At 38.0% G+C, this 22,055-nt stretch overlaps 1 protein-coding gene across 1 annotated transcript in view; it reads right to left on the bottom strand.

Moving 5' to 3' along the window:
- Positions 1-22,055, bottom strand: part of FBXL7 (F-box and leucine rich repeat protein 7) — a gene marked incomplete at its 3' end in the record, with an annotated part of 156,992 nt that overhangs the window by 91,096 nt on the left and 43,841 nt on the right. Inside the window, exon 2 of the mRNA XM_083358367.1 lies at positions 21,583-21,672. Within this exon, the coding sequence (XP_083214493.1) occupies positions 21,583-21,672 (90 nt within the window). The remainder of the gene's footprint in view (positions 1-21,582; positions 21,673-22,055) is intronic.

Here is a 22,055-nt window from a genome sequence, read left to right as displayed (position 1 = left end):
AAAAATACAGCAAGTGCCCATGACCAGTAATGCAAAAGATACTGACAGAACTAAAGTTATATCTGAGGGAATATCTGAGGGATATCTGAGGGAACACCTGCTGCCGGCATCAAGCTCCCTTCGTCCAGTGCGCTCCCACAGGGAGGGTCTTCTCAGGGTGCCGCCAGTAAGAGATTGCCAGCGGATGACACCCAGGGGTAGGGCCTTCTCAGTGGGTGCACCTGCCCTTTGGAACCAGCTGCCAGCGGAGCTTAGGACTGCCCCCGACCTCCGTTCATTCCGCCGGGACCTGAAGACCTGGCTCTTCGAGCTCTCTGGCCCAGGCTGAGAATTTTAATTTTAGTTTTAGTTTTAATTTTAACTGGGGTTTTACTTATGCAGGGACGAATATAATTTTTTAATCTGTTTTTAACTTTTGTATTTTTGTTTTTAATCACCCTGTAAACTGCCCTGAGTCCTTCGGGAAAGGGCGGTATATAAATGTAATAAAATAAATAAATAAAATAAATAAATAAAGTAAAAGTGCCAGATGTAGTTTGGGGCTGCAGTTTCAGTCTATACTGCCTGATAGGTCATTTAACTTGGCAGTATTAGTTTGGCCACATTTAAAGAAGGATGTCTTATGAGCAATAGGAAACTTATTTATTTATGTCACTGAGTTTTTGCATGCTGCTGAATAAGATTCTGAGTAGTTTATGCTGCTTCCCCACCCCACCCCACCCCACCCCACCCCAATTCAATTTTGATTCCTGGCAATTGCCTGGACAAGTCCCTGCAGTTTTCTTGGCAAGATTTCAGAAGTGATTTGTTGCAGACATACGGAACAGCCATATAATTAGACGTTTATACTGATGTAGCACTGATGTTCCACTATACAACAATAAAAAACAGCTCCACCTTACCAGTTTTCTTTATAAAAAATAAATGGCACAGGGCCACATGTTGATTGTTAAAAAATGAACAGCACTACAGCTCTATTGACATGGAGAGATGACAGGGCCTCTGGCTCTACAATATGCCCAGTGTTATTTATCATCTGCTTTAACAGGAATGGGATACTAACACAAGGACAATAAATTTAATGATGGGGAAGAAATCCAAGATTAATAACACTACAAGATAACCAAATGCTTTCAAAAAGGAAGATCTAAGATTCTGCTTCCATGCGACAGGAAGGAAAAATAGTTGGTCCATTTTGTAAGTGGGTACAAAAGCATTCCTTTCAATTCAGCATTAAATTTGGAAAAATGAACAAACTCGTTGTAAATTAATTGGAGATGGGGTGGAGTGGAGATTAGTGGAGACCCACACTAATCTATCTTATTTGATTACCTGTATTCTAATAACATATTTAAGCAGATGAATTCCCATGAAAGTAAGTAGGATAGCCTGCTGAGGGACATTTATTAGCAGTCTGTAAAATAAAAGAAAAATATAAAAAGCCCAAAGCGATGTGACAAGTTGTTTGGACAAGAGTGTTGATTTGACAGCTAAAGGGAAAAATGAAAATGGAAGAACAAGGAAGAAAAAGGAATCTCCTTGTTCCATCTCCTAACATGTTATGGTAAGTATTTTGAAGTGTTTGAGATATATACTCTAACACCCTAAGGATCACTTCTGATAGTTTAGTGAACACATCTAAGCAGGGTTTTTCTAGTAATACAGTGAGGGGAAAAATTATTTGATCCCCTGCTGATTTTTTACGTTTGCCCACTGACAAAGAAATGCTCAGTCTATGATTTTAATGGTAGGTTTATTTTAATAGTGAGGGACAGGATAACAACAAAAAAATCCAAAAAAACACATTTCAAAAAAGTTATACATTGATTTGCATTTTAATGAGTGAAATAAGTATTTGAACCCTTCGCAAAACATGACTTCGTACTTGGTGGCAAAACCCTTGTTAGCAATCACAGAGGTCAGACATTTCTTGTAGTTGGCCACCAGGTTTGCACACATCTCAGGAGGGATTTTGTCCCACTCCTTTTTGTAGATCCTCTCCAAGTCATTAAGGTTTCAAGGCTGATGTTTGGCACTTTGAACCTTCAGCTCCCTCCACAGATTTACCATGGGATTAAGGTCTGGAGACTGGCTAGGCCACTCCAGAACCTTAATGTGCTTCTTCTTGAGCCACTCCTTTGTTACCTTGGCAGTGTGTTTTGCATCATTGCCATGCTGGAATATCCATTCATGACCCATTTTCAATGCCCTGGCTGAGGGAAGGAGGTTCTCACCTAAGATCTGATGGTACATGGCCCCATCCATCGTCCCTTTGATGCAGTGAAGTTGTCCTGTCCCTTAGCAGAAAAACACCCCAAAGCGTAATGTTTCCACCTCCATGTTTGAGGGTGGAGATGGTGTTCTTGGTGTCACAGGCAGCATTCCTTCTCCTCCAAACACAGCGAGTTGCACTGATGCCAAAGAGCTCAATTTTGGTCTCATCTGACCACAATACTTTCACCCAGTTCTCCTGGCAAACTTCAGACAGGCCTGAACATGTGCTTTCTTGAGCAGGACCTTGCTGATGCTGCAGGATTTCAATCCTTCACGGTGTAGTGTGTTACAAATTGTTTTCTTGGTGACTATGGTCCCAGCTGCCTTGAGATCATTGACAAGATCCTCCCCTGTAATTCTGGGCTGATTCCTCACTGTTTTCATGATCACTGAAACTCCACAAGCTGAGATTTTGCATAGAGCCCCAGATAGAGGGGGATTGACAGTTATTTTGTGTTTCTTCCATTTGTGAATAATCACACCAACTGTTGTCACCTTCTCACCAAGCTGTTTGGCAAAAGTCTTGTAGCCCATTCCAGCCTTGTGTACGTCTACAATCTTGTCCCTGACATCCTTGGACAACTCTTTGGTCTTGGCCATGGTGGAGAGTTTGGAATCTGATTGATTGCTTCTTTAAGAGGACACTCCTAATCTCAGTTTGTTACCCGTATAAAAGACATCTGGGAGCCAGAAATGTTGCTGATTGGTAGGGGATCAAATACTTATTTCACTCATTAAAATGCAAATCAATTTATAACTTTTTTGAAATGCATTTTTCTGGATTTTTTTGTTGTTATTCTGTCTCTCACTGTTAAAATAAACTTACCATTAAAATTATAGACTGATCATTTCTTTGTCAGTAGGCAAACGTACAAAATCAGCAGGGGATCAAATAATTTTTTCCTTCACTGTACAGATTTGGAAATGTCTGTTGTTTGCTTCTTTCTAAGCATTATCCATTCAAATATTAATCAGATCCTACTGCTATATTAACATTAACGGGGGGGGGGGAGATCCATGGTCCTTACTGCATGATATGTGAGTGGGAATATTTATTATTTTATTTATTTATTAATTTTATTTGTATACCGCCCTTCTCCCGAAGGACTCAGGGCGGTGAACAGGGCAGTACATGTTAAAAGACAAAATACAAAATAGGAGAAAATGGGGTCTTTTTCATGCTTTCTCAAATAGTTATGTTAAAGAGTTGTAAAAATCTATAGTTCAACGCCAGCAGCCAGCGACAGGCTGAATTATATATTTTGCTGCAATAGGAAATTGCTTTATACAATAAGACATTGCTATGTTTGACCTTTGCATGCCAGATGCCAAAACCTATCGTACATTAATGGCTTCATCTCATCTAACCTTTCTGTTGGTTTCTTCACTTTCCTGCAATGGAGACAAAGCAGCCCTGTATGATCCTCTTCTAGTCTAGAAACCTGTTTAAATGCTCCAGAGCAAGCAATGATTTCAGATGGCTGAGTGAAACACATTAATTGTGCTGGTCTTCTCCAAAATGTCCTTTCTCCAACTTCCCCAATTAAAATATCATATGGCATAAATTCAGGGCATAAAATGAATACATGAACTGGTAGATCAGTGCTGCTCACCAGCCTCTCCATCTCCCACCCCTGTCCTACCCCATGTTTAGAATCTGCTGTTATACTAAATCGTGCAGTAAATACTGGAAGTTACCCATGATATGCAATTAACTCTCTTGGATCACTGGCAGGGCTACTACACCTCATTAACTAAACAATGAGCAAGTGTATTACAGGACATTAAGTTTCTCCTTTTTTGCAATTAAATAGCGTAGTACAATATCAGTAGCAGCAGGGAATTTTTTTGTGGAAATTTAATGGGAATTGCTTATTCTACCAATAGACTCCATAGTGGTATTATATAAACAGGACGTGAATTGCTTCTTCCCCTTGGTCTCTCAAAATCTACTTAGGCCTCAGACTACCAGAAACATACTCATTCTTTCTGAGTATACTTCCATTTAAGTAAACCTTCACTTGTTTTTCCCAACTGAAATAATTTGACACTTTTCATTCATTTTCCCCTCTCTCACCAACCAAAAAAGGGCAAGGTAAGCGAAAAGACAAACTGTGGTAGGTTGTAAGGAGTGCCTTTGCTGATTATTTCCCAACTCATTACAGCTAGACTGTAAGAATTGTGTGAATTTTCTATTTGTTTTATTTAGAAAATGTATATTTTCTACTCTTCTAATGAGCCTGTATAAGGTAAAATTTAAAACTCTAAAAACAAAAGATAAGAAATATAAAACACAGACACTAAAATAGTAGCAGTCTTTGGAGAAAGTATGCTTTGTGACACTTCTTCAACTGTAATAATAGTAACATGTTACTTATGATATAACTGATCCTTGAACTTTTTAAGTCATCCCAAACTGCTTTCTGATCAGCATCTATCCTCTGCCTTTGGAAAAACAAGGTAGTTTTGAGAAATGGTGTTGCTCTCAAATGCCAGGAATGGCGACTGTTCAGCTTTTCAAACTTTGTGATCAGTTCCTGAGTTACGTCTCCTCCATTTCAAGTATATATCTGGACATGTTTATACTAACCAAAGTGTAATGGGAAGCATGAATTTGTGTCAAAATTCATGTTTCCCATTATACTTTGATTAATACAAGATGAATCCCAGAGTGTAGGGAAGCTTAAAACCTCTATACAATATGTCCATCCAGAACCTGCATTTCGTTGCTTTAATCACTAAGTCCATGACAGTGAAAACATTCCACATTTTCATTTAGCACATACTCTACCTAGGCATCTGAAGAATGAAAACTGAAGCCTAGTTCATGGTCAAGACTTGGCAAATGACTTTTACCCTATTTTCACTGAAATCCTATTCTATACTAACAACTGGCAATGGGTATGGGAGAATGGAGCTGAGTTACCTGCCTCAAACAGGATACTTATAAATGAAAAAGGCAAGAATATGCTATACTTCGGCTCTGCTGCATCTCAGCCCAGGAAACAATCTGCCGTAAAGAGAGGTGGCAGAATCTGTGTGTTGCTTGAAAATCCAAGTGGATGACCCACAGTATACAGATCTTTGTGCTAGCAATCCTGAGATTAACCTTCTGAAAACAGAATGCCATGGCCAGCCACAAGCCTGATAATATTAGGGAATTTTGGAGCCAAATACTTTCAGATATAAGGCAAACTATTCTCCATCCCGGTTATTTCTGAATTTGTACCAAAGCGTACATACTCAAAAAGGAGCAACAAGAAACCTGGTATCCTCAAAATGCTGGGCTTGCAACAGTTAAGGAGGCTAGGCTAACTCGACTGAATATGCTTTGCTCATCTAAAGAGGAAGAAAAAAATGGCAGAAATAAAATATTTGAATTATACCCTTTAATTCTGAAACTGAAAGTTAAAACAAATTAAACAGATATATTTTTGCTATCATTTTTTAATTTGATTTATTTAATAAACTAATCCTCATTTCAATATTTATTAGTTATTAAAGTAATTTATTTGGTTATTTATTATGTAATCATTTCTCTTTTGTAATTATTATTATAATAAGGTAAACAATTACCTCATTCAAGATGAGGTCCCTAGTGGCTTACTAATCAGATTTAGTTGCCAAAGCATCATCACCAGCAAATTTTAAATAATAATGTCTGCCTTCCTTCATGGGACAGAAAGAAAGCAAATCTGAAGTTAATATCACATTTTTTTCTGAGACTGGCCTGAACATGTTTGTACCATAATTGTATCACTCTTGCTGATAAATGGAGCCAACCTTGCCTCATCGTGCCAGAAGAACCTGGTATATTTCAGGATACAGACCACTGGCTATAGATAAAAGCGTCCCCATAAATATAGCTGTCACTGTGATGACCAGCTTGCTATATTCATTTTGACACATTTATTCTACAGTGTGACCATTGTCTGTCATGTTGCCATCATGAATCATGATGGCTTTCACCATAGGCACTTCAACACGTTCTCCCTGTTTCAAACGCAGCATCTCCACATCTTGTGGCCATGCTTTAATATAGCCTTGGAGAAGATTAAATTAATTGCAATTTCCCTCTTTTTCTTTGCCTTGGCTTCTCCACAATATTGCTGAAGCAGTCTAGAACTTGGCAGTGAGGGAAATGTAATATGATGTATTTGTGTCTGCCTTGTTCAGCCAAATTGGCCAGCACTTCAAGGAGCAAATGAGAAGGCTGTGAGGAAAGCTTTATCCCACTTTCGGGAGGCAGCACGTTGTGGTCTACAAAAATGGAGGCAAAACTCATCCCTGTATAGGATGCTCAGAACAGATAAACTCCAGCTGTCAAATAAATGACATGCTACATTATTATGAAGTGACTAAATGTGTGAGCTTCAATTTACAGATCTTAGGGAAAAAAGATACATACATACATACATACATACATACATACATACATACCTGAGAAACAGACTTTTCATCTAAAAGAGATCTCCAACCTGTCTCATTGCAATTAGTGTTTTCCATGGGTGAAGCCCAATTTCCCAACAAGAGGGGCTTTCATTGTGGGAAAAGGTAATAGAAGAAAAATGTTTGATTTTTGAATAAGGTAATTTTACAAGGCTTTATGCCTCCTTTGACCTTCTCTAAAAAACATATTTACAGCAAGGAACCTGGCAATGCTTTACAGCAGACATGTCAAACACAAGGTCCGGGGGCCGGATGCGGCCCGCGAAGTGGTTTCATGTGGCCCGCGAAGCCATCCTGGAAACAGTGAGGGAACGGCCCCCACTGCCTTGGCCCTGGCCCAGAGACCCTCCTTCTGCCAGCGACCCTCAGATCTGTCCCACTCCTGCCCAGGCCCCCACAGGGACCCTTGATGCGAACGATGTAGAGCTGGCCATGCCCACCCAGGACATACGCACTCTAGCCACGCCCACCCAGTAGGCCACGCCCACCCTGGCCACACCCACCCACCCCCCTGAGGGCAACCATAGTGCTGATGCGGCCCTCAATGAAATTGAGTTTGACACCCCTGCTTTACAGATAAAATTACAAAAAGAAACTTGCAGTCAAGGATTTGCTTTGGTCTTTCAAATCAGAATGGCCATTGCCCTTGTTTCTAAAGCTCTCTCTGTTCTCTATTCGCTTTTTCTTTTCTAAATGATTTCCTTAGACTCATTCTCTTCTTTTTGCTCTCTCAGTCCTTCCTGACCTTTTTCCCTGTTGTAATGCCACTTTTCTTCTGACGCCTCTGATTTTTTCCCTCTTTCTCTATATCTTACCTTCTATCTACTCTACTTGAGTTAGGATTCGGAGCCCCTGACCACAACTTCCTGTACTGTTCTTCCTTACTGTAGCAATCAGATCTTCACTATCTCAAGGTTTATCACAATTTAATGTTTAAGCAACAACTTTCAAGTCGGGTGAAACTACATAATAACAGAACTTCCCCATTTGTTTGGTGCCTGGCAAATTTTGATTGGTAACCTTAAATTCTTTAGCCTTTTGAAATTTTTAGCTTGGTTAAGACTTTAACCTTTAGAAATCCTCAGCCAAGAAGTTTTTGGACTGCCTAAATCCCAGTGGGCTACCATTGGGCATGAAACAACTCTCCTGGCTTTCACTTGAACAGGGCTTCTGCCTCTAAGGCAGGGGTAGGCAACCTTGGCTCTTTTATGACTCGTGGACTTCAACTCCCAGAATTCCTGAGCCAGCTTGGCTGGCTCAGGAATTCTGGGAGTTGAAGTCCATGAGTCATAAAAAAGCCAAGGTTGCCTAGCTCTGCTCTAAGGCCTCTGGTTGTTTCATATTGTTCATATATATTACTTCATATTCTAGTCCTGGTATGACTGATCCTAGTTCTGGTTCATATCTGAATTCCTAATTCTTGTTTTTTAAACGATGATCCTTTTAAAATGACCCTTATGTATTACCTGTGACAGATCTATATTTTTTAAAGTAATATATTTATGGATAGAACAGCAAATGACTTTGGGTTCTGTCCTTGGAAGCTTCTCCTGCCTATACATAGGAGTCCGGGGGCCTAAAACATTATATAAAGAAAAAAAATATCAAGGATATAAAAAGACGTGTGCTGATCTGAATTTTTGAAAAAGTACAGGGATATGAAATGGGTCCTCCTCTTGGGCATTCAAACCCTCCAAAGATAAAATTGTGATGAGCAATTACAGAAAAGAAATACATCATAACATTAAAGACTCATGAATGCCGTGATTGTTAAGCGAATACATTGTTTGCTATGGGGTGTAAGTGTATGTATAAAGTTGATATATCAATATTCTTGTTTGATACAGTTTGTGGACAATGATTTCATTTTTATTTTCAATTACTTAATAAAGTCGGAAGTAACTAGAACATTGATTCTCTCTAAGAGCACATCAAAATAAAAAGTAAAAAAATAAAAATCAATTCTGGAGGCACTATAAAAATACATTTCACTTCATTTTGCAGTTCAACATTTGATTTTTTTTTAACCTAATTTCTGTAATTCCTTTTGAATGATAGGCATTTGCCTTCACTCTCCATTCAATGTCTGAATATGTTGCTTTTGGCAGACCCTGCCCCAATAGTAGCACATTTTATAAAATTTATATGAAGCAACATAGAACATAATTCTAAGCAAACACAATAAAAAATGCCTATTGAAGTATAATGATCATCAATTTACGGCAGAATCTCGATACTTGTTTAACAGAGGCCAGAACTGTATTCAGAAATCTAAGCTATAAACAAAATTAAAGCAAATTAACAATATTGCAACAGTCTTTCTAACCATTTCTTAGGATTTCTTAACACAAATTTCAAATACCAAGTGCAAGAAAATCTGTTTAAATTAGTCCCAATTTAATACAATACTATCTAACTAGTTTCAGTTTAGTACAAATCCATACACCACATATAGATATTATTTATCATATGATGAAAACAAGGTAATTGGAGATATGAACATTATATCATTGTTTGTCTCAAGAGAAACAATTTTAACATTGTTTTTTCTCTTTGAAATGCTCTTCCTTTCCATCTTACAATACCTACATGATACCAGCAAGGTTCAAAGAAAGTTTTTGCTGAGAGCAAATAAATTAGATGGTGAGTGGGAAGCTATTATGTACCAAACGGGAAAAAGGCTTCACTAACTAGAAGATGACTCTCAATTACCCATAACCTTAATTTTGCATGCAAAAACCCAAAACCCAGTCTCTGGCATTTCCAGAGAAAGTTTATCCCCCAAACTGTGGCCCAGGGATCATAGAGGATTATACTGGTTGAATAACCTTACTTAATATAAGTAATACAAGAGGGTTGTTTTGAAGTGAGAAAACTATATGGATTTTTTTTTAACAAAATCTAAAATCAAAACAACTAAGCTTAAAATGATGTTAAAGTGTACAAATGACAAGACGTTGCCACTTTCCAAATGGTTAAAGAGCCTTTACAGAGTTACTGTGGGTGGGGGAGCCCTCTGTATCCGGTAGCTTAATTGCTTTTGGTTCTGGATGGAGTTGCACAAAATCTGGAGATCCTTCTGGATTCACAGCTCCAGCTCAAAGACCAGGTAGCAGTCATGGCTAGGAGGGCCTTTGGTCAACTTTGTGCTATGTACTAGTTATATCCCTTCCTGGATAGGGAGGCCCTTCTCTCAGACATTCAAGACATGGTCATCTCCCATCTGGATTATTGCAATGTGCTCTATGTGGGTCTACCCTTGAAAAGTATCCAGAAGCTTCAGCTGGTACAGAGTGTGGGCACATAAGCAATTTTGGATGCCCCAAGGATGGCACATGTAACAACTCTGCTGTGCGAGCTGCATTGAGTGGCAGTCTGCTTCTGGGTCCAATTCAAGATGTTGGTTATGAACGTTAAAACGCCACATGGCATGATATCAGGTTACCTGCAGAGCAGTCTTCTCCCCATTACATCAGGGATGCCCTGTGTACGGTCACTCATGCGCTCGTGACCTCTCGCCTGGACTACTGCAATGCTCTTTACATGGTGCTTCCTTTGAAGACCACTCGGAGGCTCCAACTGGTACAGAATGCGGCCGCAAGAGTTGTCTTGGGAGTTTCCCAGTACTCCCATGTTACACCCTTGCTCCGCGAGCTACATTGGTTACCAGTTGTCTTCCGGGTGAGGTTCAAGGTTTTGGTTATGATCTTTAAGTCCTTACATGGCATGGGTCCGGGGTACCTCGAGGACACCCCTCCGCCCTGTGCGTGCCCACAGAGAGGGCCTCCTCAGGGTGCCTCCGGTCAGGGAATGTCGACTGGTGGCCCCCAGAGGGAGGGCCTTCTCTGTGGGTGCTCCGGCGCTATGGAACCAACTGCCGGTTGAGCTCCGGATGGCACCGGACCTTCGCTCCTTCCGGCGCGGTCTGAAGACCCACTTATTTGAATTATCTGGTCTGGCCTGATGGGGAACGTTAGGGTTTTTAAATGGGTTTTTTATTGTTATTGTAATTTTTAATTGGGCATTTGTTTAATTCCTTTTTAATTTTTGTATTGTTATTTATATATGCCCTGTTAACCGCCCTGAGTCCTTCGGGAGAAGGGCGGTATACAAATTTAATAAAAGTAAAGTAAAGTAAAGTCTAGTCCAGGGGTAGGCAACCTTGGCTCTTTTATGACTCATGGACTTCAACTCCCAGAATTCCTGAGCCAGCCTAGCTCAGGAATTCTGGGAGTTGAAGTCCATGAGTCATAAACGAGCCAAGGTTGCCTAGCCCTGGACTAGAGCGATGTAATGGGGAGTCAGTCAGGGAGGGTATATTATGGACTCTGTCATTTAAAAGAATTTCAACTAGTGGGATCTAGGAAGACAGTCTTCTCTGCCGTCATCATCACCACTTGGAACATTCTGCCCCTCAGAGGCAAGATGGGTCCCCATCCTCCTGACCTTTTGGAAGTATCTGAAAACCTGTTTCTGCTGACTCCCTGAGGGCTTGCAGAGAAGCACACAACCTTTGGGTTGATTAGAGCCTTGAAGGCCCTCTATCCACCTTTTTCACTCATCATTCCATTATGACTGCAACTGCCTCCTAGTGGGATATGACATTTATATGGTTTTTACATTTTTAACTGCACAGTACTCAAGAGTTGCTCTGTGAGATGAACAATTTTTGAGAAAATGGAATATATGTCACCTCAAACTTCTTAACAGCAGACAGGAAATACATTTACATCCAAATAATAAATAGTACAAACATTAAAAGAACATGAAGGGGGGGACCAACATCTGTGTAGTATACGAATCACATTAAACTTGTGACTTTTATTTGTGCCAGAATTTTGTAGAGGAGCATGTCTAGAATTTGCCAATGATATACCATTATTTGTTCCCTAAATTCCAATAAAAGTATGATCAAAAGTGGATTTAGTGATGCAAATAGTGTCAAAAGAATGATCTACATACATGTTTTTAAAAACCTCAATTCCACATTCCAGACATTTTCCATAAAAAAACCAAATCTGGCTTCTGTCCTTACCACAAACTAATTATAAGCTCTTCTTACTTGCTTTTCAGAAAGTATTTCTGAAAAAAAAAAATCTCAACAGAAAATCACAAGCCTGAACAACATGGACATCCTGGCTCAGCACAGAGGTCTGGTTCTCTCATCAGCCAGTTTCTCGTTGCAAGTTTAAAGCACGGATAATATTTTAGAGATTTGGGATGTATAATATGCCCTTTGGTCCATCAGGTATTAAGTTTAAGATACACATCATAACTCACAGATTTCAAAACCATACTAAAGGCAGAAAGAAATATTGACCACACACCAGGCAGATGTGCCAGTGATGCAGCTCCAAGAGTCAGTAAGTAGCCAATTTAGCTAGAGGCCTACATCTCTCAATTCAGTAGCTGAAGAGAAGAGCCAGATCACCTCATCCATATGAAAGAGTCCCTGTTTCCCTGATCAGCTGAAAGAAACAGGCAATCTGGTGCTGTCTCCACATTTTGGAGTTCTTTGACTGTAGCCAAATTGTCTGTGGCTGATGGGAGCCGGTCCAAATATCTGCAGGGCATCAGGATATCTACACCTGAGCAAAACATTCCAGGGTTTTTTGTGATACAATAGGTTGTTACAGAACATTGGCTGCTAAAGGAGAGCTAAAATAATAGAAAAAAAGAAGGATGGAGGATGGCAGCAATCAACTCTTGCTCTTCCCGTTTAGGTAACTATGATGCCCTCCAGCCTTCTGTGCTTCTGCTGGCCATTTCAGATTTCTCCTAAAGCATCCTCCGCGCCTACAGTTTGAGAGCCAAGTATGAGTTCACACATCCCACTAAGCCTTAATGTGGTTTGTTTTGCCTTGGCTTTACACTTTTCTACTTTAGGTTGGAAAACATGGTTCATAATATTTCCATCCTAAACAATTGGGGCTTAATTTTTAGAAATAACAATTAAAGCATGTCTTCATGTACAAGTCAAGATGGTTCATAAATCACTTTGAGCCGTATTATTGCTAACCATATTTTATTAGGTCAACCACAATTGACACACATTATTCCACAAGCTATGGTGTACAAGATCTAATGGTAGGATTCACATAGTGCACTAAGAGAAGCCCATATAAAACTTTTAATGGTTTAGCATGGCTACAGAATCTGTTATTAAGCGGGAGATAAAGCCAGATGCCTGTTATATATACATGTACACACATTTCCACATAAAAAGCTCTAGAGCCCCTGCTTTTAAAGTATTCCAAGGTGATAGACCAGATCCTGTATGGTGCTGAGATGCAAGGGTGGGATGTGAAGGTTGTTGCCCAGTTAAAGATAGACCAAAACAACATCATAGGGAAGATCTGGGAACTCCCACAGGGCATCCCTGCTCCTTATCTAAGGATGAAGTAGGGTTAACTTCAATGCGGTCAGAGGTCAATGCTGTGGCACTTTACAAAACTAGAAAGCCAGGTAGAAAGCCATCTTACCAAATTTTACTTTCTCCATTACACATCCGAAAATTGATAAAAAAAACTTTTGTCACCTATCCCAGGGGTCCCCAACCCCTGGTCCGTGGACTAGTACTGGGCCACGGCATGCCAGCAACCAGCCCGCACAAACAAGCAAAGCCCCACCCATGAGATGCAGGCAACATACAAAACCACGCCCCCTCCGGTCCGTGGAAAAACCTCTCTTCACAGAACCGATCCCTGGTGCCCAAAAGGTTGGGGACCTCTGACCTATCCTACATATGTATTCCCAGCCACTCTTTGAGGATCTATAATTGTTGGAACAGAAGAAATATTAGAGAGTTTTTGAAAGGGATGCCAATAAAAATGCTACTATAGTAAAAAGGTTAAGGTTTCCCCTGTCCAATTGTATTCAACTCTAGGGGCCGGTGCTCATCTCTGTTTCTTAACCCAGGAAATCAGCATTGTCCAAAGACACTTCCACGATCATGTGGCCAGCATGACTATACACCAATGTGCATAGTTACCTTCTCACTGAGGTGGTACCTATTTATCTACTTGCGTTTGCATGCTTTCAAACCACTAAGTTGGTAGGAGCTGGGTCATATAATGGGAGCTCATCCTGTTGTGCGGCACTTAAGCCTTGCATCTGGGCTGATAAGCTCAGCATCATTACCTGCTGAGCCATCACCACTACACACACACACACACACACAGACACACACACCACTACTACAGTACAGACATTCAAATTTTCATCTTGGTTGCATTACTAGAAAAAACATAGAAGCCTCTCCCAGTATCTGGTTAATATCACCAATGACCCACTAAGAAAAGCTTTTACATCCCTTTGCTTGCAGACCATGCTTTTGGCATACTTTGAAGGAAACTTTTGTAAGCTCCCAGTCAAATAGCATTTCTGTGGTACTAGTCAAGAGGAAAATCTTTTTCACTACATCCTTCACCGTCCTGTTTAGGCTGAGATTAAGGCAAAATTATTTATAGGTGAATTCAAGGGCTCAGCCTCAAACCGTTGAATTATCTTCTTGTAGATGTGTTTCCAATTGATAATAATCTGGCTGCCACTTTTACTTTGTTGTCATTTAAGAATTTTTAAAGTTTTTAATCATAGCCCTAGCGTTAGCTAACATTATTTTTGTTATTCACTTAATTTTATTATTCTGTTTTATTGTATTATATGTTATGTTACATGGTTATGACCTATGATTGCAACAATAAGACTTACAGATGGTCCTCGTATTACAACCATTGCTTTAGTGACCGTTCAATGTTACAACGACACTGGAAAAAGGTGATTTATGCACATTTTTCACATGATGGCTGCAGCATCCCTGTGGATCATGTGATCAAAATTCAGACCGTTGGCAAATGGCTCATATTTATGATGGTTGCAGTGTCCCAGGATCATGTGATCACGTTTTGTGACCTTCTGACCAGCACAGTCAATGGGAAAGCCAGAGTCACTTAGCAATCGTGTTACTAACTTCATAATTGCAGTAATTCACTTAACAACTGTGGCAAGAAAGGTTGTAAAATGGGGCAAAACTCATTTAACAAATGTTTCATTTAGCAACAGAAATCTTGGGCTCCATTGAGGTCGTAAGTTGAAGGCTACCTGTATTTACACTCAACCTTCCTATTCAGGAATTCTGTTTCCATGGATTCAGTTATACACTACTGTAAAAGGGCAAGCCATTTTTGTTCAAATATAGTCTCAACCCAGCTGTACACAGTCATGTACAGTAGAGAATAAAGTCTGGGAGCCACTGCCGACATAAGCTACTCTCAGGGAAACTGTGTCCTTGTTCATGTGGTGTTTTGTTAAGTCTCCATACCAATACTAGATCATGTGTTCTCATTAGGAACAATGTTTCAATAATTGTGGTTTTCAATTTCCACAGGGGTTTTCAGTGAAGGAAACCACTGGAGATGAGGAGGATTGAGTGTACTTATACAGCTAATTAATGAAAATACCATTTTTCCACTTGAAGAAACTGTACTGTTATAGATTTCTGCTCTATGACCAAGGTATTTCTCTTTGGAAGAAATTTTAGACACCTTATCTAATTCTAACATTATTTGAGCTGTTTAGTTATTGACAGAGACAATAAGATTTCCTTTCACGGCTCGGTTTTGTCCAGTTTATGTAACTTCCTTGCAGATAATATTTCAGTTGTTCTTGTTTATAGGTTGCATTAATTTTGGCAATTTTATTTCTTCTTCTTCTTCTTCTTCTTCTTCTTCTTCTTCTTCTTCTTCTTCTTCTTCTTCTTCTTCTTCTTCTTCTTCTTCTTCTTCTTCTTCTTCTTCTTCTTCTTCTTCTTGCAGGATTAGCTCACTTTGAAGTTCCACAGAAGACAAGAAATAATTCAAATAAAATACATTTTAAATAAACAATTTGGTTATAGATATTTATGAAATTCTCCAAGGGGTCTGGAGTCCTGAATTACCTGATCTCATTTATTTTTACATTATTTATTAATAAAATTTGATCTCTTTTATTTCTACATTATTGATTAATCAAACTTATACAGCACCGTTGTCATGTTACATGGCTCTAGTTCAGGGGTAGCAGCAACCTTGGCTCTTTTATGACTCATGGACTTCAACTCCCAGAATTCCTGAGTCAGGAAAACAAAACTAATGACTATTGAAAGCTTAGTTTCCTCTTTCAAAGTTTTATAAAAATCACATAAACTTATAATATACTGATAATTACAGGATTTTTAAATACTTTTTAATTTCTTATGTTGTATCTTTCGTCTTCTTTTTATTTGTTATATTGTTTTTCTTTTCCTTTTTTCTTCATGTGTGCTAAGTTCATTTTTATGTTTGTTTGAAAATGGAGTAATAAAAGAAAGTTATCTGGCATTCTTTAGGGTTTTAACAATATTTCTTTCAGTAGCAACCAAAAGAGGAGGGGAAAGGGGTGGCTGCATTGGGATAAGAAGAACACAGAGATAAACGGAGAAGAGATAATTACACTAGAGAGGGAAATAAAACAAAGAGAAATATTGCTCAGGGATTTACAAAAGGGCAGAAAATCTGTGGTATGAAAACATCAGCTCCTCACCTACCCAGCAAAGACTAATTTGATTTTCAAAGGAAAGAAGAGATGCCTCCAGTTACTGTATTTGTACCACTGCTATTCCTTTGTGTTCAACCGCTCTTCTGCTCTTATTAGGGAACGTAAAACAGCTCTCCTTAAGTATTGTTGGAAGGGGGCACTCATTTTTTCTTTCAGGAAATACAATAATGTATGTAATAGATGGTTAGTAACATTTTGCAACGTCTTTATTCCTCCAGATTTTGTCCAAAAGGTATTTGCACCTGATAAGAAACAAATACTCACTGCAGGTTATCCAACTGTGTGAATTTGATGGCAGTTCTTAAATAACGCATTAGATCCTTCCAGAATAAGAGTTTATACCTGGTTGATGACATATTTTCCCCCGCCCCATAAATTTACTTTTCAGTGAATGTGACATTTGCATATTAGGTGCACATTGCCCCCAACAACCCAGATTGTTGGGGGCAATTAAGCTGACTTTGTAATAATGCCGCTTGGGTGTGTGTGTGAAAGCCCTAATAAGCAGGCATATACATAGAATGAAGGCTACTGCTAAGCTTGTAAGCCGCCCTGAGTCTTCGGAGAAGGGCGGGATATAAATGGAATTAAAATAAAAAAATAAATAAAAATAAAACATAGGAATCAGCCTATGGAAGGAAATGCTTCAGGATTTTCTTTAAAAAAGTTTTTATTATTATTTTTTATTCTTTACATACATATGTTAATTTTTCAAACAGCATGCGAGCTGGGTTCATAACACGCTAATACATATACAGATTCTACTCTTCGGTTGTCTCTTCTAACCATTTGTAAAATAAGTTCCAGCTTTTGTACTATTCTGTTTCTTCTTTTTCTTTTAATCTCATTGTTAATCTGTCCATCTCTACGCATTCCAATATTTTCTTTATTACCTCTTCTTCTGACGGTATCTGTTCATCTTTCCAGCATTGTGCATAACTTATTCTTGCTGCAGTTACAATATGTAAAACCAAATATAAATTTTCTTTGATAGTCTTTTCTGGTACAACACCTAATAAAAAAAATTCAGGTTTAAATGCTACACGTTCTCCTAACATTTTTTCTAGCCAAGTATGTATTTTTTTTCCAATAGGCCTTTACTTTGTCACATGTCCACCAAATATGATAATATGTACCTAAATTATGTTTACATTTCCAACATTTACCTGATACATTTTTAAACATTTTTGCTAATCTAGCTGGGGGTAAATGCCATCTATAAAACATTTTATACAAGTTTTCTTTGTATGCAGTTGACATTGTCAATTTATAATTTCTCTCCCACAATTTTTGCCACTCTTCTAGATCTATGTTATAACCAAAGTTTTCTGCCCACCTTGTCATTGTCCCTTTAATTTGTTCACTTTCCATCTCTAAAGTTAACAGAAAATTATACAATTTTTTAATTAATTTCTCATCAAAAGTTAATAATATCTTATCAAATACATTTTGTTCTTTATAAAATCCATACATCTTCATATCTTTTTCATATCTGTTTTGTATTTGTAAGCGTACCCACCATGACATGTTGATACCCTGATGTTCCAGTTCTTGTTTCAATTTTAATGTCCCATCAATATTTAAAATGTCTCTATACGTCCAAGTTTTTTCAAAATCTAACAAGTTTACATGTGAAAAAGCTTCAATTGTTGATAACCACCCTGGAATTTTTACATATATTTTCATTTTAATTTTTTCCCATACTGTTATCAAAGCAAGAAATGCTTCAGGATTTTCATAGTCAGTCACACCACCCTTGTCTGAAACACTCTTGTCTACTCTAACATGTTTATGGCTAAAAATGTGCTTTATTGTTTAGCTATTTGTATCTTACATGTAACAAGACCTTTTACTAAATAATAAAGACAATAATAATAAGTTCTCAATAACACTAGAGAGTGTCAAAGAAGTGGAATGAAAAAGTTTATTAAAAGCTAAAAGAGACAGTAAATAAAATCTCAGTTCCGAAAAAGAAATAAGCATAAGAAAGTGATTCAGAATAACCCTGCGTGGATTCTGTGTAATATAAGAGAGAACAAACTGAAATTCTGGTAGACTTTCAAGATTAAGTTATTATGGCCTACAACAATAAAATAGAATACCAAAAACATTTACTGTGTCTAATTCCTGATCTGGCCTACCTTGAAGAACTAACAATAAGAGACTATTTTGATTAAATAATTATTTACGAGTTTCATTGCAACTGATAACACGTTAACACCAATTTGCCAAACAGGTTAACAAAATATTTCCACCAGTTTGCTTGTTAAATAAATGAAGTCAAGAGTAAAGTTATAATGATCTTGAACATTTCATTCTTGCAATTAGAATATAATACATTAACTCTAATTTCCTGGTGGTTCAATGGGGAGGGAAAAATAGGACTGACTGGAAATAACAATCTCGTGTTATTTTACAAATTCTTACAGACTCTTGCAGAATTGGGACTGATTCAATAGCCTGTCCACATTCCTTACCATGTCTATCCTGTATGACTTTAACTACAGAAGGATTGCACTCTGATTATTATAATGATATCATGTATATTATGATATCCACATACATTAAACAATTCAGCATAACAGAAACAAGGTTTTTGTTCTAGGCCAGCACAAGGTAAGCTTAAGCATTTTTTTATTTTTTTTAAAGAGCAGGAGCAGAAAGCAGTTTCTAAAATGTCTTTTTTAAAAAGCAGGATTTATCCTGCTGAGATTTTGGATCCCATATATCCAAAAACCTAATATCTGTAGGAGATGATCAGGCTGAACCCAAAGGCTAGGTCAAACATGCCATCAGTTTAGAGCAGGGGTTCCCAACCTGGGGGTGCGAGACGATAATCCAGGGGGTGCGAAAACTTGGGTTTTCAAAATTATGGTATATATGCATGAATCGTTGCCGTTATTTTGAACTTTTGTAAGGGGTGCGAGAGTATATCAGAAGCATTCTAGGGGTGCAGAGTATAGAAAAGGTTGGGAGCCGCTGTATTAGGGTCACTATGCTCCCAAAAGGGACCTACATCCAATCCCCCCTGAATTCCATTGACTGTTATCTAGCACCAATTTGCCTTGGCCATTAGTAGGTCAGATTCTTGTGTATGGTAGCATGGAACAAACTGCAGTGCTTTTAAACAGTATTCCAGCTCCTGGTTTCTTGTGCCTGATAATATCTTCCCCATTAATTTCAATATTTTTCTCCACAATGGATGCTAGGGAGAAAACAGGATATTGTATGGGTTTAAGGTCCTCTCTTAATCTTTTGCAAAGCAGCTTCATATATGATGCAATAATTATAAAAGCTTCCATTAGCTACAAAAATGTCCTTTATTATTATTATTATTATTATTATTATTATTATTATTATTATTATTATTATTATATTATTATTATAGGGGCATTATTCCTATCCCAGAAAGGGAACTCTTTGCAGTAAATTTGGCTTAATGATTTTTGAGTGTTATGATTAATGGGCAAAATATTTTTAAAAGCAAGCATAAGGCGGCTGTTACAAAACAGGGATAGCAAATTAAACCAAAACATACTAATGCAGTATAAAATTCTACTGAAAAGGGATACATTTGTGGTTCTAGAGAAAAGAAGTGGAGAAAGTTCCATAATTAGCCTTTTTTTAAAAAAAAACTTCAGTTTGAGGTTTTTTAACACATCTGGAGAAAAAAACAGTAACTGAGGTTCCAACTGAAACTCTCAGTGCAGACTTTTTGAGATTACTCATTGGCAAAATATATATTTTTACCTTCCAGAAAGAACATACTATTTCTCACTGTAAATCCAATCATAAAAGAACTCTATAATTTCTCACAATAGCCTTGATCACTCAGGATGAATTACACATGTATTTTTACAGCACTTTTCAATAGAAACTTTTCACACATTTAGAAAAGTAAAGAAACAGTAATGATGAGGAATCACAGAAAACTCTTTTCCTACTGTATTTAATATTTCCACCAGGGAACTCTATAAATCTAAGGCATACAGTTTTGAAAGTTATAGAAGAAAATATATTTCCTCTCACACTTTCTACTGTGTGACAGCAAAAATAGAGAATAAAGGGGATAACCATGAGAGGCGCTGTCACGCAGAAATAACATGCTTTGGGAGAATAATTGATTCTTCTCATCTCACAGAGCATGCACTTTAGTTGTACTGTAAATCATACTCAACTGTGATCCATATGTGTAGCTTAATAATAATGATGTGAAGTATTTGTACAATTTTTTGCATCCGTTCCTGGTATCAACATATCTGGATATATTATGCCTTAATAAATTATTCAGTCGAAAGAAAGTGTGTTTGCATCCTTTCTTAAAGTGACTTTTTCCCACCATCTTTTATAACCACACTCTACTCCTCTACTTAAGGACAGGGATTTCCAAATTTCGCCCCAACTCTAAAGCACTTCATCCATGTGTTTTCCAACAACCCATTGTTCTAGTTTTATGTACATTAATTCCCTTGGCATGTACTTCTAAGAAGTAAGAAAAGGTTATCTATAGATCAACTTCCAGAATAACACCATTTCTATCCTAAGAAATATAGTTAATTAGGTGCCACGGAGTATGGGTGAATCCTCACTATTTTGTCTGTTTTCTAACAATAAATTGCAGCTTTTCCAAGGACAATCCTGAAAGAATATTTTATTGTTTAAACGTAAGAAGTAGCAAGAAAATGTATCACACTAATATAGAGTTAAAGGTAGTCCTTGGGCTACAACAACTTGGTCAGCGACCATTAAAATTGCTGCAGTGCTGAACAAGGAGTACTTACAGCTGGTCCTCAGAGTTCCAGGTGTAACACCATCCCTGTGGACACCTGATCACCATTTCTGACATTCTCTGCTGTCTTCCCACAAGGAAAGTCAATGATGAAGCCGGCAAGAAGTTGGAGTCTCATGAGGGCTTTGCTTAGTGCACTGAACAGTTCTAGCTTAACAACAACAATTGGGACCACCATCACTAAGCAATGCAACCAGAAGACATTGCATTTTACAACTATGTCACTTAGTGACAGCAATTCTGGCTCCAATTGCTGTTGCAACCCAAGGACTATCTATATTTGTAAAGTATTCCTTCAATGCTCCTATTGGAGGAGTACAACCTATTAAAATATAACATGTGACAAACTAAACTTGGGAGAAGACACGATATTGCTTTTTGGCTCTTGTCTGGTTTTGCCAGAGGCAGGGATTTCTAAGGATCAATGCAAAAAGATGTTAGCAGTTCTAAAAATGTACAAAAAATACAAAACAGAAAAAGGACAATCATCTCAGTACCTTCACTGGTGGCGGCATTCTTTTGAGTCTTGGTTGGAGTGTGATCTGTACTTGAACTCACGTCGGATGAGATGCTTGAGCTGCCTTTACCTGCAAAGAAAATATTGGTGAAAAATTTAAAAACTCTTTATGATACCTTAGGTTGCAAGGCTTTAATTATCAGCTAATATCTGGTTTCCAAAATTAAACCATAAGGTCCATTCTGGAAATCTAAAACAGAGAAGGAACAATCTCTTAAGAGCCATAGCACAGAACTGTAATCTTTTTATAAACTTTATTAAAATTCTATACATTAAAATAAACATTACAAAAAGACAACAGAGAAAACATACATAGAAACATAAACCCACAAATACAAAAATAAAATAAAAAAGTATCATCCACTTCTACTCTTCATCTTTCTCATAGATCTATTAACCATTTCTTATTCTTCTAGATCACTAAAGTTTCCACAATCTCAGCCATCTGTGCGA

Source organism: Vipera ursinii (genome assembly GCF_947247035.1).
Source record: "Vipera ursinii genome assembly, chromosome: 3".
NCBI lineage: Eukaryota > Metazoa > Chordata > Lepidosauria > Squamata > Viperidae > Vipera > Vipera ursinii.
Note: the sequence above shows the minus strand (reverse complement) of the source record. Positions and strands in the feature narration are given on the sequence as shown.